Source organism: Apis laboriosa, unplaced genomic scaffold, assembly GCF_014066325.1.
Source record: "Apis laboriosa isolate Shangri-la unplaced genomic scaffold, ASM1406632v1 scaffold40_cov151, whole genome shotgun sequence".
Classification (NCBI taxonomy): domain Eukaryota; kingdom Metazoa; phylum Arthropoda; class Insecta; order Hymenoptera; family Apidae; genus Apis; species Apis laboriosa.
In genome coordinates, this window is record NW_025223180.1 from 2,407,988 (window position 1) to 2,426,335 (window position 18,348).

General features: G+C 42.2%; 2 protein-coding genes across 2 annotated transcripts in view; both read right to left on the reverse strand.

Moving 5' to 3' along the window:
- LOC122715818 (protein 60A) overlaps window positions 1-9,875 on the reverse strand; it is a 30,663-nt gene extending 20,788 nt beyond the window's left edge. Inside the window, exon 1 of the mRNA XM_043938302.1 lies at window positions 9,107-9,875. Coding sequence (XP_043794237.1) covers window positions 9,107-9,563 — 457 coding nt within the window. The 5' untranslated portion in view covers window positions 9,564-9,875. The remainder of the gene's footprint in view (window positions 1-9,106) is intronic.
- A 4,421-nt stretch (window positions 9,876-14,296) lies between these two features.
- LOC122715742 (spliceosome-associated protein CWC15 homolog) lies at window positions 14,297-17,888 on the reverse strand. The gene is made up of 3 exons (XM_043938165.1): window positions 17,605-17,888; window positions 17,143-17,449; window positions 14,297-17,013 (listed from the first exon to the last, which is right to left on the reverse strand). Exons 1-3 carry the CDS (start codon window positions 17,733-17,735, stop codon window positions 16,771-16,773), a joined length of 681 nt encoding a protein of 226 aa, XP_043794100.1. The 5' UTR covers window positions 17,736-17,888; the 3' UTR covers window positions 14,297-16,770.
- Window positions 17,889-18,348: the final 460 nt, after the last annotated feature.

Below are 18,348 nucleotides of genomic sequence, written 5' to 3' on the forward strand. Positions count from 1 at the left end.
ATTAGCATTCGAAATTTCGCGGCCAACGCGAAAATGTCAAAGCGACAAAAACCTTCCTTCTCTAAATATCGATGATATTTGCGATCGCCGCGGAAATTTTCAGGTTTGTTCGGGACTCGCGGAGGACGTGGTCGGAAATTTAAATAAGAAAAAAAGATTGACTCGTCGAAATCGTTTCCTCGTTAATTGTCGTTAATTAATGGACACTATTTATCCAATATTTCCCATTTCCAACGACTACCGAAAACGATCGCAAGAAAAGAGCCGACCTATCGTACATCAATCAAACGTCAACGAATCGTGAAAGAATCTCGAATAACGATCCTCCTCTTCTCTCGTCCCGAACCCCCTTGTACCGAACAGAGAGAGACAGAGAGAGAGAGAGAGAGAGAGTGCAACAAACGCCCACGGTAGCAAATTACATTCGAATCGATTTTTTCCCCTTACTCGGTGAGTGACTTACTTAAATATAGCGGAACGATCGTAACCGGCCACGAAACAAGCACGAAATTGACGTGGAGAGAGAGAAAGAGAGAGAGATCGGACGAGGAGAGATTCGACAAAAGGGGGTGAAGGGAGCGCGAGCAATGGCAATCAATTAAGACTCGCCGGGCGTCGTATAACGTAATAACGCGTTTTAATTTATGCCGGTTTTTATCGGACGCCCGGAGTTCCCAGTACTGGGTTGGGTACATATGTCGAATAAGTTATGGTTATGGGTATCAATTTATATGCATGCCGCATATCGCGTCGAAGAGCCTAGAACGTTTCTCACCGCGAGCCACGGCATGAGACGTCGTCCGAGATAAAGGAGGAGGGACAGATAAGCGTGGACGAGGGACAGGGATCGACTATACTTTCCGAGAACCGTTCGACCCGCGCTTCTTCTGCCACCCTCGCGAACAACGCATACTCTCCTCTCTCTCTCTCTCTCTCTCTCTCTCTCTCTGTCTCTTCGATTCCGTTGTCGGATGGAAACGGATCTCGGAATCGATCTCTCGCGCGATGGCACGCGTTTTTCCCTCGATCCCTCCGTTTTCCACGATACATCGAATCACGTTTTTAATCAGATACTTATATTGACGTTTTTACGTCCCTTTATTTTTTCGCCTTTTTCTTAACTTTTCGATCGATGATCGAAATCGAGCCTTGAATACGGAAGAAATTCCTCTCCTCGCGATTCGAAATTGAATTGATAGTTGATTTTTTTTTTTTTTTAAATCTCCAAGTTTTTAAAAATCGACGAATCTTTTTCTTCTTCTTCTTTTTTTTTCTTTTTCTAAAGCATTCGTTTTGTTTACTCACTTTAGTCGTCGAAGGGGGATCGAATCGAGTCGAAGAGGAATAATTCAAAGACCTTGAAAAGAGTTCTTATTCCCCCGTGCACTTCGGTGTTCTCGGGAATTCATTTATTCGCGGTGAATGGACTTTTCGCTGTTCACTTCCTGAGACACGTTAGAATTATGGATTATCTTCGCGTCTCAGCCGGCAACGTTTTTCTTTCCCCTCCTTCAATTTATTCTATCACCGCGATTTGACGAATTGCACTTGCCGAGAATTCTAATTTACCCGACAGACCTCTTCTTCTTCGCGCGTTCCGGATGCCCGGATAGAATTGTATATTTTTCTCTCCCCCCCCCCTTTTTTTTTTTCCTTTTCGTATCATTTCGATATCGCGTTTCCACGAATCTCGCTCGAACTTCCGAGTTCGCGGATTCTTCTCGAATTGTCTCAAATTCGAATGTTTCGAATTTTTATTTTCTTCTTTTTTTCTTTTTTTTCAAAGTATAATTAAATGAAACGAAAATTATTCCCGTTAAAAATATCCTTAGATCAAATACACATCGTATAAAAATTAACGCAATTGGACACGATAATTGGAAATTCAATTACATAGGAAATAAATCGACCGGTTTTCCTTCCCTTCCATGTCGGACAAATAGATTAACGAGTCGAATAACTGCCTCAACACCACTCTACTACTTTCTACCTATTCTGATCGAACAAGTTGCGCCAAACAAACTTCCCATTCTACTTACGATATCTCCTCCAATATCTTAACGCCTTAATCTCCTCTCTCGATCGCAACCAATTGACAACGAACACGTATGTAACAATCCTCGCCATCTGTGTAAAACCCTTTTGTAACACTGATCGAATTTCAAGAAAACGACGTATCGTAACAATCCGCTCCTATCCCTCCGCTCTCCCATTCGAATTTTCGTGCAAATATCAACAACTAAACGAAACTATTTTATATATATTAATATATATAATTTCCTTCCAGCCTTCCGCGTTTATCTCGTTTATTCATACGACCTCGAACTCGAGCGAACGCTCGCATGTAAACTCGTTCGCATTTGCATCTCGATCTGCACCGATAGAAGCGAGAGATCGGATAACGAATCGTCCAACGAATCGACCATCATCATCATCATCATCATCACCATCATCATCATCATCATCATCATCATCATGATCGGGATGGACAAGTGCAATTTCGTCACTTTCGCGCGTTTTAAGCGCGTTTCGTTCCGCGAACAAAGTGATGGTGGTGGTGGTGGTGGTGGTGGTGGTGGTACGGATTTAAAAAAAAAGAAAAAAAAAATTCTTCCTCGAAGTCGAGTTCGCCTCCGGGCCCCCGCATAAATTTGCACGATCGGGAAACTCGCGAGTGCCCGCGTGTTGTCAATTAGCACGACACGCTCGTCGATCGTCTAACGAGCGCGAATCGAAGAAATAACACAACGCGTTCGCCTTTGCGAATCGATCGTCGTGCCGTGTAACGGATTCGAGCGCGCGGTTTTTTTGCGATTTCCTTTTCTCTCTCTCTCTCTCTCTAACAATCTCTCCCCTCCCTCCGCGCTTCCCTTTCGATCTTGGATTACATTCGTTTTGGATAATTCGAGATAAAGATTTTATCGGTTTCGCGGAATAATCGATTTCGCGATACGCGGAGCGTTAAGTGTTATTTATCGGGGAGGGGAGGGGAGGGGAAGAACGATTATTTAATATTATCGAATTCCTGTTCGATTCGTCTAGCTGTTTTTCTTATTTTTTATTTATTTATTTTTTTTTTTTCTTCTTCTTCTTCTTCTTATTTCTCCACGACGAGTTGAAGGAATTCACGATCGAATCCATCATCGAAAAATTAACTTAGTCCCGGTCCCGGAAGGAGTTAGGGCGCATAAATTCAATTATGAAAGTGAATAAATAACGAAACCAATTGCGATAACCGGAGCCGATAATCCCCATATTTCTTTCATATTACGAACAGCGGCGCTTCCATTGATGTTCTCGGTTAACAGTTTCGGTGGATTATATACGCCAGGTAAAAATCTTATCTATACGAAGATCTTCTCCGCGACAGGCGATGAAACATCGCCTTTCCCGACCCTGTGTATCCCTTAACCATCCCCCTCCCCCTCCCTCTCTCCCCTCTCCTCTGCCCCGGATGGAGGGAAACGTACCGTGAAACTTCTCTTCGCTTTTCGAGAAAACGTTTGAGGAACGAAATGCGAAAACTAGTGATTAAAGTCTTCTACGTACGTAAAGGAGTGGAGGATGATCGTGCAAATCGTTGCCGTAAGATAAATCGTGTATCTTTCATTTCTTCTCTCTCTTTCTTCCGTGCATACGCATCCCTTTAAGGGATCGCCGATCGATAATGATTTGTTCGAGAAAATAACGGTTAAATTGCGGTTCGATGCGAAAATATATATATATATATAACTGCGGTTAGGTATACAAGTTACAAATAGATACACGGATATTTATGCAAATGCATCGATCTATGTTTTCATAGTTAATTGACAATGGAGTAAGATTTGGATGGAAATTCGTTCTTTTTTTTTTTTTTGTAACTTTAATTTTTCGTAACGATTTCGAAAATATAACCGCGATCAGGTATAAGTTATGATATTTATACAAATGCATCGATCCATGTTTTCATAGTTAATTGACAATGGAGTAAGATTTGGATGGAAATTCGTTCTTTTTNTTTTTTTTTTTGTAACTTTAATTTTTCGTAACGATTTCGAAAATATAACCGCGATCAGGTATAAGTTATGATATTTATGCAAATGCATCGATCCATGTTTTCATAGTTAATTGACAATGGAGTAAGATTTGGATGGAAATTCGTTCTTTTTTTTTTTTTTTTGTAACTTTAATTTTTCGTAACGATTTCGAAAATATAACCGCGATCAGGTATAAGTTATGATATTTATGCAAATGAATCTATTATTTTCGTGATTAATCGATAATGAAAATTGGATAGAAATTCGTTTCGCCTTCATTCATTAACGATCTTTATCGGCTATATTATCTCTTCTTTCCCTTTAAATATCGCGCTAAAATGTGAATCGAATAAATTACAGTAATCCTATATTTTTTCCATCCTTCTTCCTCATCAATAGCTGCGCGATAGCTGATCGAACAATCGTCGATTAATTTCCATCCAAATCTTCGTCCGGGTTCGAAACGGCTTCGTAGCACTATTTCTTCTCGCGCGAGTTCCTTCCACGCGGGGGAAAATTCTGAATAACAGAAAGAGAGGAGGATACGAATTCCCGAAGAAAATGTCCTGCCCTTCGCCTGTTCGTCGCGAATTACCATTCCTCGACTCGCGTCACGATCGCGGAACAATTTACGATGCCTCTGTTCCTCCATGTTTCGAGAAAGGAGGAACACTCCTCCTCCGTGCCGCTACCACAGGGGATTCCCCCTTTTCCGAGGTTCGTTGAACCGAATATATATCCCGACCCCGAGATTTATCCCGTACGAATAAATTTCTTGCCCGCAACGCGGACAATGTTTTTCCACTCTTGGAGAGGAGAGGGGAGGAAATGAACAGATGATCGATGTCTAGGGCCAATTTTAATAGGATATATATTCGAAATATTCGAAGATTCGATACGCGATCGAATCTTTCGATAGTTCGTCGATTTTCTTTCTTTCCGCTTTCACGAATTGGACGAGAATCGCCGATTCTTCGGGTTCATCGCGATTAATATAGATTTTACTCGATGTTTCTCTCGCTTCTTTTTAAATGAAGCGAGTATCCTGTAAATGAAAGCGCGTTTCAAAGTATCATATCAAAGATACCTTCTGTTTGTTGCAATTGTCAACTGAATAGGTGTATAATTGAGTTCACGTTAGACAGAGAGAACAAACATCGTATTAGAAAGATTAAATTTAGAAGAGTTATCGAGGTGTCGATACGAATCTCTTCGCCGGATTCAAATTCTCTCTTTCTCGTTTCTTTTATGTGATTCGAAGGAGGGGGATCAAGAATGATAATAGACAATTATTCCATTTTCGAGATTACGAATAAAAATATACAACGATATCAAGAAGAAGAAGAAAAGAAATTACTAAAATTCGGTTAATCATCGATCGAATCGAATCGAATCGAATCGAATCGAATCGAATCGAATCGAATCATAGATACACACACAAACATATACACACTCTCTCACTCCATTCGAATAAAATAAAAGGCGAAAAAACGACACTGGAAGAAGAACGATCCGAATCCAGTACGGCGAACAGAGGTTGGAACGTTTAAATCGAGCGCAGGATGCCCCCTGGTCCCCTAATAAAAGCGGACCAGAAACGTGGCAATTTCACGCGTTAGCCTCGATTGACTCGGATCGTTTTCGTGATCACGAATCCGCTATAACCGGCCTGACACGTCTCCCCGTCTGATTTCACACATCGGGAACGTGGTTCGTCGTGTCCTTGTAATTTATCTTCCTCGAACTTTCTAGAAGAATTCACGGTACTAGTTCGTAATACGTGTAAAAGCAAGGAGAGGAGGGAGGGGTAAAAAAAAAAAAAAAAAAAAAAAAGAAGAGAAAAAAGAAAAAAGAAGAAAAGAAAGAAAGAAAGAAAGAAAGAAAGAAAGAAAGAAACGATAAAACGAGAGGCGACGAAAAGAGATTCCGTTCGAGTAGAAAGTTTGCCACGACGGGGAGGGCGACTTTATTTGCATAAGTGGACGGCAACGAAAGTGGAAACCGCCTTCCACCGCGCGCGATAGTACGAACGCGATACGCGAACCGGACGATTTTCAAGAAGAATATCCGATCTCGCCGATCTCGATCGCAGCTGAAGCAAAGCGTGACATAATCGAAGAGTTATGTCCGGGGGCTCGTTGGAAGAATTCACGATGGGCGGTCGGTCCGCGTCAGCTGGTTGAACCTTGCGGGAAATATCTGGCCGAATAGAAAGTTTCCACCGGCCCGTTCCGGCTTTCCGTAATCGTCCGAATCTCGAAGATTCTCCGGACGGAGGAACTCGGAGAGAGAACTCGCTGCCGTCCGTCGAGTTCGGGAGGGGGGTTTCGTTATCATCGGGAAAAGTTAATCTATCCATCCGTTGTGCGAGAAATTTTGGAGAAAGCGTAAAAATTCGAGAGGGAGAGAGAGAGAGAGAGAGAGAGAGAGGCGAGTAAGATCGATCGATCGATCACGAACGATCTTCCTTCTTTCGTCATAGAACGAGCGTGAATTCGAGTCGGGGAGTAAGTATGTCGGAGTGTGCGAGGGGAGGGGAGGAGGGGAGGGCGTTTGTTGGAAAGAATTCCGTGACACTTTAACTTTAAGAGGAGACGCGCGTTTTTTCCTCGATCCGTAAACTACTCTCGGATTGGAATTGTACGGTTTTTCGCGTGACGTCACGATTTCGTAGAAATCGACACGGCTTCAAATTTTATTACGCTCCGACTCTCCGATGAATATGCATGCGGAAGCACAGCGCGATTCGCGAGAAACAGGTTCGCGTTTCTGAAATCTGAACGCAAACTGAGAATGGAAATTCGTTTCTTCTTCTTCTTCTTCTTCTTCTTCTTCTTCGTTCGTTCGTTTCTTTCGATCGACCGATAAGTTTAAAAATGATCCAACTATGTTTTTCTCGTATCCCCCGTTTTTGTATAAATAATAGCAATTAAGGTAAAAAATTATCTCGCGATTTTTTTTCACGGGACACGGATCGATTTACTGTCCGTTCGCTGATATTACGGGGACGAGCAGCAACCCGCAGAATAACCACGGAAATGGACGTTCCACTTTTAAACTCGTGAGAGATCTACTTACGATCAATCGTGATATCCATTTCTCGCGAGATATATCGCTCGCAATACTCGCCGAAATATATCTTTACGTTTCCTCTTTATACCTGCTCTCCACTTAATCGCTAATCTCCGAAAATTTCCCTTCCATAATTCGTAATATTTCGAATCGGAGAAAGGGAAGGGGGAAAAAACTTGGGTTTCCTCTTAAAATCGAATGGATAAAGAAGATTTCGAATGTTCGGATATGGCGGTGATCGGGTTGTTCGGTTGAACGATATTCGAGAATCGAGCGGAGGATCTGCCAAAGTCACCGAAGAAACGCTAGACGAGCATTCCTTGCCGCAGAATGCTCACACCCACGAGAACTGCTTCTAAACCGGTAGAATCCAGTTGGTAAAGCGATTTATAATCCCCAAGTAAACTCATACAAGTGTGTTAATTATATCGATCGGTGCTGAAAACATTTTCAAAGTATCCCTGAATTCAAATCCGACGATTAAGAAACCAGTTCTCGCACCAATTCCACCATTTCTCTCTCTCTCTCTCTCTCTCTCTCTCTCTCTCTCTCTCTCTCTCTCTTCTCTCTCTCTCTCTCTCTCTCTCTCTCTCTCTCTCTCTCTCTCTCTTTCAACCAAAAGTTCTTCTTCTCTTTTTTATACCTTTTTTTCGCCCGGACGAGACAGCTCTCCGTCGTTTTAACTTTTTCGACACGAGGTTCCACGTTCCACCGAATTTACGATATTATCGATAAAACGCGATCCATTTGTCACTCGAACGTATTTTCCCCTGCGCGCATGAAAAGACGGCAAAACATCTGGATGGAAATATATTGTCTCTTCGAAATCGAGATAAAATAGATCATTGCTTCATCCTTGGCGTGTGTTAAAAGCGAAACGAGTTAATTAAATCCTTTATATTTAAAACTCACCAACCCCTCGAACGTTAACAATAATCGAATCGGAACGATCACTTTCGCCAATTAAAACGTAATTTTCTCAACTTTTTCAACCCGTAATCGTTCTCGATATAGCTATATACGAGCTACAAAAACAAAAAAAAATCCAACCAAAAAGAAAAAAAAATACAAATCGAACGTGATCCGCTCGCGTTAACGAAAACACGGATTAGAAACGTGTCGGTCCAAGAACAAGAATCATGCCCCTGCGTGGAGACTGCGTGAAATGAAAATCGACGGATCTCTGGACGGCAGCCCGCGCGGCGCGCAAACTAGACGCATGCCATCGGGAAACGCGTTCGCGGAACCTGTTAACCTCCGAGCCAGAGAGAGAGAGAGAGAGAGAGAGAGAGAGGAGGATGAGGAGTAGAGAGAGAGAGAGAGAGAGAGAGAGAGAGAGAGAGAGAAAGAATTCGTTCTGGCCGATTCCGATGGATTCCGGACGGTGTAGTCGGAATCGCGATCCAACGAAACAGAGACGTCATCTCGAGCCAATATCTCGAGCATTGAAACGACGACGTCGTCGTTGACGACAAACGTCACGTCTCCCCTCCTTCTCCCGCAGATTCTTCTTCTCTCACAGTGCGCGTATTGTACGTTATGCAGATGCACAAGAGTAAACTTACGTACTAACGTACGTACGTACGCGACGAGCAACAGTGATAATGACGATCGAGACGCGTAAACGCGACGCGACACGAAGGAACGAGCGCGCAATATCGCGAGCGCGAGTGTAATACGCACGCGTATGGATTATTCATCGTCACGAGTCGAAGCGTACGAAGATCGAACCAGCCACAGCGTTTTTTTTTTTTTTTTTTCATTTTGCCGCGAAAAGAAAATGTGTACGATCTCCGTCTCATCTTCGGATCATTTTGGAACGAGACGATCACCGAGTTTACGGATTCCGCGTACCACTCGGTCCAAACGTGATTCAAACCATCCTCGACCGTGTTGTCGACTAAGTTCGAATATATATATATATATATATGGTGTTATGTGTATATATATATATATGGTACACGTATGCGGAGAAAGAGAAAGAGAGGGAATAAAGAAACGGAATAATGACTTACTGTGCGCGGCAAAGGTCATGATGACGTCGCTCTGGTCGATGGCCCTGAGATCCTGACCGGTGAGGTCGAACTCGCCGGCCCTACGTTGCTGCTCGCCGATCGGCTTCTCGTCCTCGTCCTCGCCAAGAGCGTTCTTGTATATGTCCAAGAGAAACTTGGGCGCCGACCTCTTGACCTGCGGCGGCCTACCGGCCGTGTTCCTCGGCCGATCCGGCAATCCAAGAAGATTCAATATCTCGTGCTCGACCTCCCGTTTCTCGCGCTGGCTGACCACCCTGTGCACGATGGTCTGGTCGAAACCGTTGTCGACGTAGAGGCCGCTCATCCTGTCCGCGGCGGCGGTGCTCGTCAGCCCGGCGAGGATCGTGCCGAGGATCAGCAGGGGCGCGAGACGGCGCGGCGACATCTCGGCGCGTCTTCTTTCCGCTCGAGATCGGCACGGGCCGGAAGCCACCATTCCACCTCCCCCCGCTTCCACCACCACCTCCACCAGCACCACCTTCCCCTCCTCCTCCTCCTACGTCGGCGCTCGCACGACGACGACGTGGTCGTCGTCGTCGTCGTCCCTATCGAGCCACCAACGTGGACACCGATCGAGGCTGCGACCGACAACCGGGCCGATCGAGCCGAGGGATCGATCGATCGATCGATCGATCGCCCTTCGAGGACACCGCGCGCACTCTGTTATTATACCGTACACCGACCGTTACACCGAAACGCGCCACTCTCCCGAATACCACCGATTGTCTCTTCTACTTCTCTCCCTTGCTTCCACACCTCCTTCCCCCCTCCCCCTCCTCCCCCTCCTCCTCCTCCTCCTTCTCCTCCTCCTCCTCCTCCTCCTTCTCCTCCTTGCTCGACACGAGACGAAATCGACGGTTGATCCGAACAGGGCCGATCGATACTTTTCCTTCCCGTTTTTATATCCCGCCAAGATGAATTTATATCCGCGCACAGTGTAAGCACAGTGGCAACTAATCCCGAGGTCGATCGAACCCGATTCCACGGTGATACTCTCTCCGGTCGAGTTGGTCGGCTGGTTGGTCGGTTGGTCGGTCGGTTTTACCGCGATCGAGGATCGATTCCGAAGCACATAACCGAGCGCGCACTTTGCCCGTTTCCGCGATTCAAAGGATAGACACGGGGCGCATGTTGGCGAAACGCGGGCCGATTCTCGAGAGAGAGAGACCGTCTCGGTGACCAGCGGTGACCACTGCCGCTGACTCCCGCGATGCCAGTGCCAGTCTGTTTGTCTGGCCCGTGCCGTGCACCTCCTCGTCGTCGCTGCTCCTCCGCGAGGCCTCACCACCGCCTCCCAGGGCCGTACCGCTCCTCCGACAGAGCCACGCCTCGCTCTTCGCCTTCCTCTCTGCGTTTGCCTGTTTGGATCGGCTCGCTCGCGCCTCGCCTCGTTTCGCCTCGACTCGCCTCGCCTCGCCTCGCTTCGCTTCCACTTACCTCGCCACAGCTTTTGCCTTGCCACGCCGCTAGCCACGCGTACATACTGATCCTTTCCTCTTTTTCCGCGCCGTCCTCTTCGTTTCTTTTTCTTTCTCTCTTTTTTTCCAATTTTTCTAATTCTTTCGCCAAGTACGAACTTATTAATCGCCGTGTATCGAGTTACGTTACTTGCTCCCCTTTTTAATCGCGTTTTTTAAAGAGTATCTCCTCTCCTCTCGCCTTCCTTCTTTTCTCTCTTGTTTAAATTTCCCTTCGCGTCCTACACTTTGCGCGCTCCTTCTCTCTCTCTCTCTCTCTCTCTCTCTCTCCTTACGTGCCGTTCCCTCCATACGTGTTTTTCTTCGCTTCTTTATTCATCAAGTGTCACCGAATGCGTTTTGAAAGCGAAGTTATCGAAGATAAGTTCCATGATCGAATCGCCTCCCTCCTCCTTGGTATCTAAAGTTTCTAAAGTTTCGATCCGCAGCATCGTGCGCATCCAGCCTTTCGGAACGATGTCACTTCGTTGGAACGTGAATGGAAGGTACCAAGAAGAGGATGGTTAATAACGAACGGATGTCATTGCACCTAACATTGTCACCACCCGGTTCGAAGTAACTATTGAGTAACACAGAACGAAGGTTCGAACAGTCACGTGTTCGAACGACGAGAAAAGGGGAAAGTATTCGTGCGCTCGATCGATTTTGAAACGGACGCGTGTGCGTGTGTGCGCGCGTATCGTGATAACGTTGGATATCCGAGAGAACGCGTAGAACCGTGACTGCGACGGAGATGGTCGTGATAACGCGAGCCGCGAAAATGAAGGATAGCCGGTGAAAATGTTTCGCTCGCGATCGGATTGTTCGGCGTACGGAGCGTTGCGCGCAACGCCTTGTGTCGCACGCTCGACGCGACATTCCTGGAATGTTGCATGTAACACCAGATGTTTGCAAGGTTCCGAGGAGATTCGCGGACGCGTGTTACAATGTAACTCGTTACGTAATGCAAGGCTGGTGTCGTTCGTCCACGTAGAACGTGGACGAGGCGCAGGAATTCAATCTACATACGCACGGTATCCACAGCACACCGCCGCGCAAATTTCTGCAACCAAGTCGCCTCGCCGCGGCCACGAGGGGCATGAGACGATTGCAAATTTGATTTACTTTCACTGGGGATCGTTCGCGACCTTTTTACGCGTGCCTCGACTGCTGAAAATAAGAAACACGGGAAGGGAGAATCCGTGTTGAACGATGGAACGCAAAATAGATACCGGGCTGAGAAATAAAATCGCCGATTTCGATTCGGATTTCTCGTCTCGGATTTTGATCTTGCTCGTTCTTCCGATGAGAAAAGAAGCGTCCAGAGCGTCTATGTATTATCGTGTTTCTTTTTTTAAATTTATAATTTTTTTTTCCTCTCTCTTTTTCTTTAGAACGTGATCATTTCTTTTAGCGGTGAAAACACGTTTCATACTCGTACGAACGAGTAGTAGAAATGAGTAGATGGAAGGTTCGATGACGAGATCGAAATTGATAAATGTAAAACGTCGAACGGAACGCGTCTCGCTCAACGACGCGTCGTTTGTCTCGCCAAAAAGGACGAATCTGTTGCTTTCACCGGGCGAAATAAATTTCTTCGCGTCCAAGACTCGCAACTTTCGGAAGTGTAACGGCTACCGTTGAAAAAATAAAAATCCTTCGTTGCAACTGTTCGAACATTCGGATTTACACGGAGAAAGAGAAGAGCGGCTTCGACTCGATGTTTCCTCGACGAATTACACCTACTTTTCCTCGTAAGCTTTTACGATCGTCGTATGAGCGTAAAAATTGGGGAAGAAAACTTTCCAAACTCGTATCCGTGTGGAAAAAGGAAAAAGAGAAAAAATAATAGGAATAACGGGAGCGAAGGAAATAAAACGATTTGTCTTATAAAATAATTTCCCATCCGACCGATCCCACTGAATTTTCGAAGACATTTGCACGTCCCTGGGTCATAGAGATAGGACCGCCCCTGCCGAAGAAGTAGGCGGCGTTCACCAGCCCTGATCGTTGGTATTACTCGGCACTCTAACGTGGTGCCGGAGATCAGGGTTAGCGAAGACACGGCGTGCGATGGCGGCCGACCGAACTTCTGAACATTCTTCCACTTTTTCAACCCCCTTCGATCTTTATCGGATCGCCATTCAGACAAGTTGCGCGCTATTTCCGCCCGATAACCGCACACCAACCGCTACCTACCCAATGCGCGGCTAATGTTCTCGATCCGAGAAAACCCATCCTCCGTTTCCGGCCCGAGGAATGCGGCGGGCCTAGCATTGGAAAATCCCGCTACACGTGTAACGTGAAGCGCTCGAAAAATGTAACTCACCTCGGATAATGGACGGATATGGCAAAGAATTTGTTTACAGGCTGTTACAGGTAACAGCGGCGGGATGGTATGCAGCGGTTGACACGAAAGTTGGCCGTACGAGAAATTCCATTCGAAGACGCGCGCCTCGATGGCACGCAACCTTTACAGATATTTATTTTTGGAAACGGTGTTCCTCCGTGTATCGATTTAGATAGCGTGAAAACAAAATTTGACGACAGGTGATTTATTCATTTTTACGAAACTCCAAAGTGGATTTGTGGATTTTCGTATCTCGTGTAAATGGGACAGTCGAGTCGAAGATTGCCAATACCTTTTTCCCCCCCCCCCCCCGCGAAAAAATTGCGTTACGCATTTATACCATATTGGTTTCGATAATTTTAAAGATCGAAATTTAAATCGAGGATTAAATTTTAACACGCGAGAAAGATATATTAATATTTATTACGAACGTGAAACTTAACATTTTTAATTATGTAAATAAGTGACAAGTAAATAAATAATCTGTTCGTCATCGTACGATGATGTATTTCTATATAAAATATACGACATATTTCGTTATAACAAAATACATCACGTTTACGAATTATACGACTATCGTAAATCATTACGAAAGGATTCCAATAATACGTAGCTCGTAACTATAACCATTAAACGCTATCGACAATTTCACCAAAGTTATAACTCATAAATATTCATCAAAAATAAAAGGACATTTGGATTTGAATTAAAAAGAAACGAAAAACTGGAAAGAACTTTTTTTTCCCTGGATATACTTTTATTTAAATTATTATGCAAATTAATAAACTTGTATGTTTATTTTGTCAAATAAATTCGGACGATCGGAAAATCAATGTCGCGAATATCATGTTTTCATAGGGAATTTTTTAATAGAACTAAACGAAAGAAAAAAAAAAAGTCGCGTGTCATATTTATACGCAATCGACCATAAACGTAGAAGGGATCGGGGTGGGCGGATGACGGTGAAAGCGAATCTGAGTCGGTAGTATCATTAATCTGCCAATAAAGTCAACGTAAGTCTTACAATATCCAGTTTGTTGTAAGAAATATTTGTTTACTCGACACAATTTCTTCTCTCTCGTAGATATTCGCGAACCGATAAAGCGAAATTAAAAAAAGAAAATCCGATTTCTCTGCATCTAAAAAATGCTATTCGATTATCTATAACATTTTCATATTATGTTTCTTATTATAATTCTTATTATTATAATTAGATGGTTTCGGTAATGAATGCGCGAATAAAACTTCCAGATATTTTTAAACGTGGTATTAAGAAATTATACATTTTTTATGTATTTCGAAATTATGAACAATTGGATCTCTTGCATCTTTTGAAAGATCATGATACCGATATCGAATGAATATCTTGATATTTCTTCGATTATTTATTGAAAATACATGGTAAATAAATATGATTATTCGGATCGAATTAATATTATCAATTATCAAATATAATACAACATAATAACTCTATTTTAACAGCGACGACACTAAAATTCTACTTGGTCGCGCAAACAACTCCGGCCGGTTGCATGTGACAGGCATTAAGCACATACCAATGTTCTTCTTACAGGTGTCGGGCACACGCATACCATCCGCTTATTCCGCAATGTTCGGATCTCAATTCCACGGAGATAATCCTGAAAGCATGTTTGAAGAGGAGGATGGGGATTCCATTATCGATGCATGTCGGCTCACCCAATAAAATGTTAGTAGCTTACAGCCCTGGCTCGTCATTCTGCACGTCCATGGATGGAACTCTTGGAGAAAAGCAAGAGATGCTGCAGTTTACTCTCTCTCTCTCGCTCGCCATACTTCTCTCTTTTTCTATCTCTCTCTCGCTCTCTTTCGTCCAACACTCTTTCTCGACTGACCAACAGCAACGGAATAAATAAAGTAAATAGAGGAATATAGGAGGTAAATAAAAAATGTGGCAGCAGAGGAGAGAGAGAGGAGTGTACAAGAGGAAGGGAGGGAGGTAAGAAGAAAAAGAGAGTTAAAGGGAAAGAGGGAGAGGAAAGGAGTGAAAGGGAGAGGGAGAGGAAGGGAGAGTGCCTTCAGGGCGAATTCCCGTCGAGCATCGGCCGCTGCAGAATCCAGAGGTGCGTTCACCGGGGAAATCCCTCCCTCGGAGATTATCCTCTTGAAGAAAACTCGACAACTCTGCATTTTTAGCGCACCGTGTTCGACCGTGTGTCTACCAATTTACCATTGCATTTTCTCGAGCATATATCTTTCTCCTTTCGTTTCATTTTTAGATTTGCATCAAGAAAATTTAACGATAATTTGAATTTTTGAACATCGCGAAAAATAAATGAGATCAGATTATGATTTAAACTTTGTTAATCGATTTTAAATATGAAAATATGAGAAATAATTGTTTTCGCATTTGAAAAATTTGAATATTATCGTTGTTACAATTGGTTAAAGCGAACAAGCGATTGTTATATAATTTCATTCAAATTATTTATTTTATCGATCGTGATCAAGTTATAAAACTAGTCGTCATACACTAATTTTATTGTTTTAGAGAGTTCAAGAAAGATGAGTAACGATCTACGATCTAATTATCGTGAAAATAAATCTTCTCAAAGTTTATATTATTACACGTAACGACACGCATTACTTGGATGAAACTTCTCGAATAAAATATCAATTATAGTCACATTAACACAATGGAAATTGTAAAATACCACAAGGATCGCGATTAGTCAGATCCGAAAAATGGTATTTAAGCGGCACCTCTCCTAATTTGAAGGTTCGAGAAGAAGCCGAAGAGGATGAAATTGGCGATGACGAATTCAACCGCACGGAGAACCGATCGGTCGTACCGTAACGTACGACATATCTCTTCCCAGAAATCATCTTGAAGCGATCTACCAGTGAACGGTCGTCTCTCTTTCTCTGTCTCTCTACCGGTTGAGTCGAGCCGGTCCCTCGTGTGTCCCTGTTGCGTTAGTTGGCCAGGTCGGTGCCAGGGAGTCTACCGGCGATAACCAGCTGCGCGTCGTACCGGTAGACTGCCTGCTGCCTCCGGCTGCTCCGGGGACCCTGGGACCGGTTATACTTGACCCAGCGGTTTACACGCGCTTGCTGCCGTCAGCACCACCACCGCCGAGGCCGGATCGCACCGCTACCGAAACACGTACCTACATTGCCTGGACAAACTTCCAGTATACTCGGCTAGCTTGTTCCTTTTCTCTCCCTCTATTCTACCTCTTTCTTTCTCTTTCTCTCTTTCTTCCTTTTTCCCCCCTCACACAATCAACGATCTCTGTCAGACCAATACATTCTACCTTGATTCACCTTACCCCACTCTAGCTCACCCTGCTCCTCTCCCTTTACTCTCTCACTCCAATTATTTGTACGCTTATTTTTATATATATAAGAATTTAACGATTTCTTTGCGAATTTGTTAGAGTGGAACCTCCTCGAGATAGATTGAGTGCATAAAAGAAAAATTGCGGACAATAAAATTTCCTGAATCTTGTTGAATTGAATAAAATATCGATAAAATCTTGATAACGCCTTCTATTTTTAGATTCAAACCGTACGATGGCTATTAATTGTTCGTATTTTAATTCAGTAAATTTTGTGAATATAACGTGTCGTTAATGAACACACACATATACATATATACGTGTGTACATAAAATTGGATATATGCAATTTAATAATATGCTTATGAAGTTAGCCATTCGTAATCCATTTTTAAATTTTTAAGAATAATTTCTTACACTATTTGTAAGCATAACATAAGATACTTACATATTAACATACGAATATTAACTTAAAACTATATACAAACAAATAATATATACTTTTTATATAGTTCATTCACTTAACATATTTTTCCATAAATTTACGATGAAATTCACTTCTTAATGAATCGTTTATGAATACATCATGTTTCTTTTTTGGTTCGGAACGAGCACAATTTTTGAATACAACGTCATCGTCCCATCGTCGTCTGACTTTCATATCTGTTCTTCCACTCTGAGAAGAATAACTTAGTAAAGGATTTCCAGAAAGAATATTTTCCATTCTTATTCTTTCCTCTTCCTGTCGTTTCTCCATTTCCTGCAAAATAAAAAATATGAAATGAAATAAAAATATTAATTACATACATAAAATTGAATTTAATTGAATAAATAAAATATAACAAACATAAAAAAACAAATAAACATATAACAAACATAAACATTTTACCTTTTTAGCTTGTTCCGCAGCCCTTTCTTTTTTAATACGTTGTAATTCTGCTAATAATGCAGCAGTATCATCTTCATCGCTTTCTGACTCTGAATCATCATCATCAAGAGGATCATCTGCATCTAAACTTGCTGTAGGTACTTGATCAATTTTCTGTCTTTTAGCACTCGTTGTAGAAGTTTCTCGAGGTGGTTCTATCATACGACGGTTAGAACTTTTCTCCTTTTCTCTTTCACGTTCACGTTCTTCTAATTCTTTACGAAAATCTCGATTTCGCAATTCCTCTATTGTTCCTTGTCCATGTTCTCTGTAAATGAAATTCATTAATGTTGTAAATGAATGAGGTTAGGTTTGATTTAGATTTGAAATGATTATTCATTTCAAAAAGTTATAAAAAATTGTTCAAAACAAAAATAAAAATAAATACATATCACTCAAAAATAAAAAAAAATAACATAGTACCGGTATTTTAATTTCGTGTGTGATGGTAAATCTCTGCTGCTATATTGTTTTGATATTGCACTTAAATCTTTTTCACCACGTCCTTGTCCTCCTCTAGCAGGTTCGAACGTAGGTCTTGCAGCCGTTGTCATTTTATTTATAAAATATTGAATATCTATTAATACAAAACTAGATTAAGTTTTCTTTTTAATATAATACTTGTTTGTTCGTTTTCAAAACAGCTGATCGCCAATAAGTCTAAAAAATATCGAATATTATCGACTATCTTTATTTCGCGTATGATATCGTAAATTATATATTCTCACTAGAGGTCGTCGATGTAAACCATAAATCGATATGCCATTCGATTTTAAAAATCGTATATGAAATTTAAAACCAGTTTCGGATAAGAAGCTATCAGGGAAAAATATTCTGCAATTATTATTATATTACAAATGATACGAATAATTATTTTTATAAATTCTAAAATCTACATTATAATTTATTAATGTAATTTATCAATTTTAACTTATTTTAATAATAAAAAAGAAATCATATTGTTTTTCTCATTATTTATTATTTTTAATCACAATGAATCAATAAACATAGTATTTTTTATAACAATATACTAATAGTTATCACATCATTAATCCATAATAAATAATATTTTATCAGAATAATTTAAATATGAAATAAACTAGTATATGTAAACTTATTGTCATATTAATTTATTTAATTTAATAAACAAATCAAATTTTGTTATTT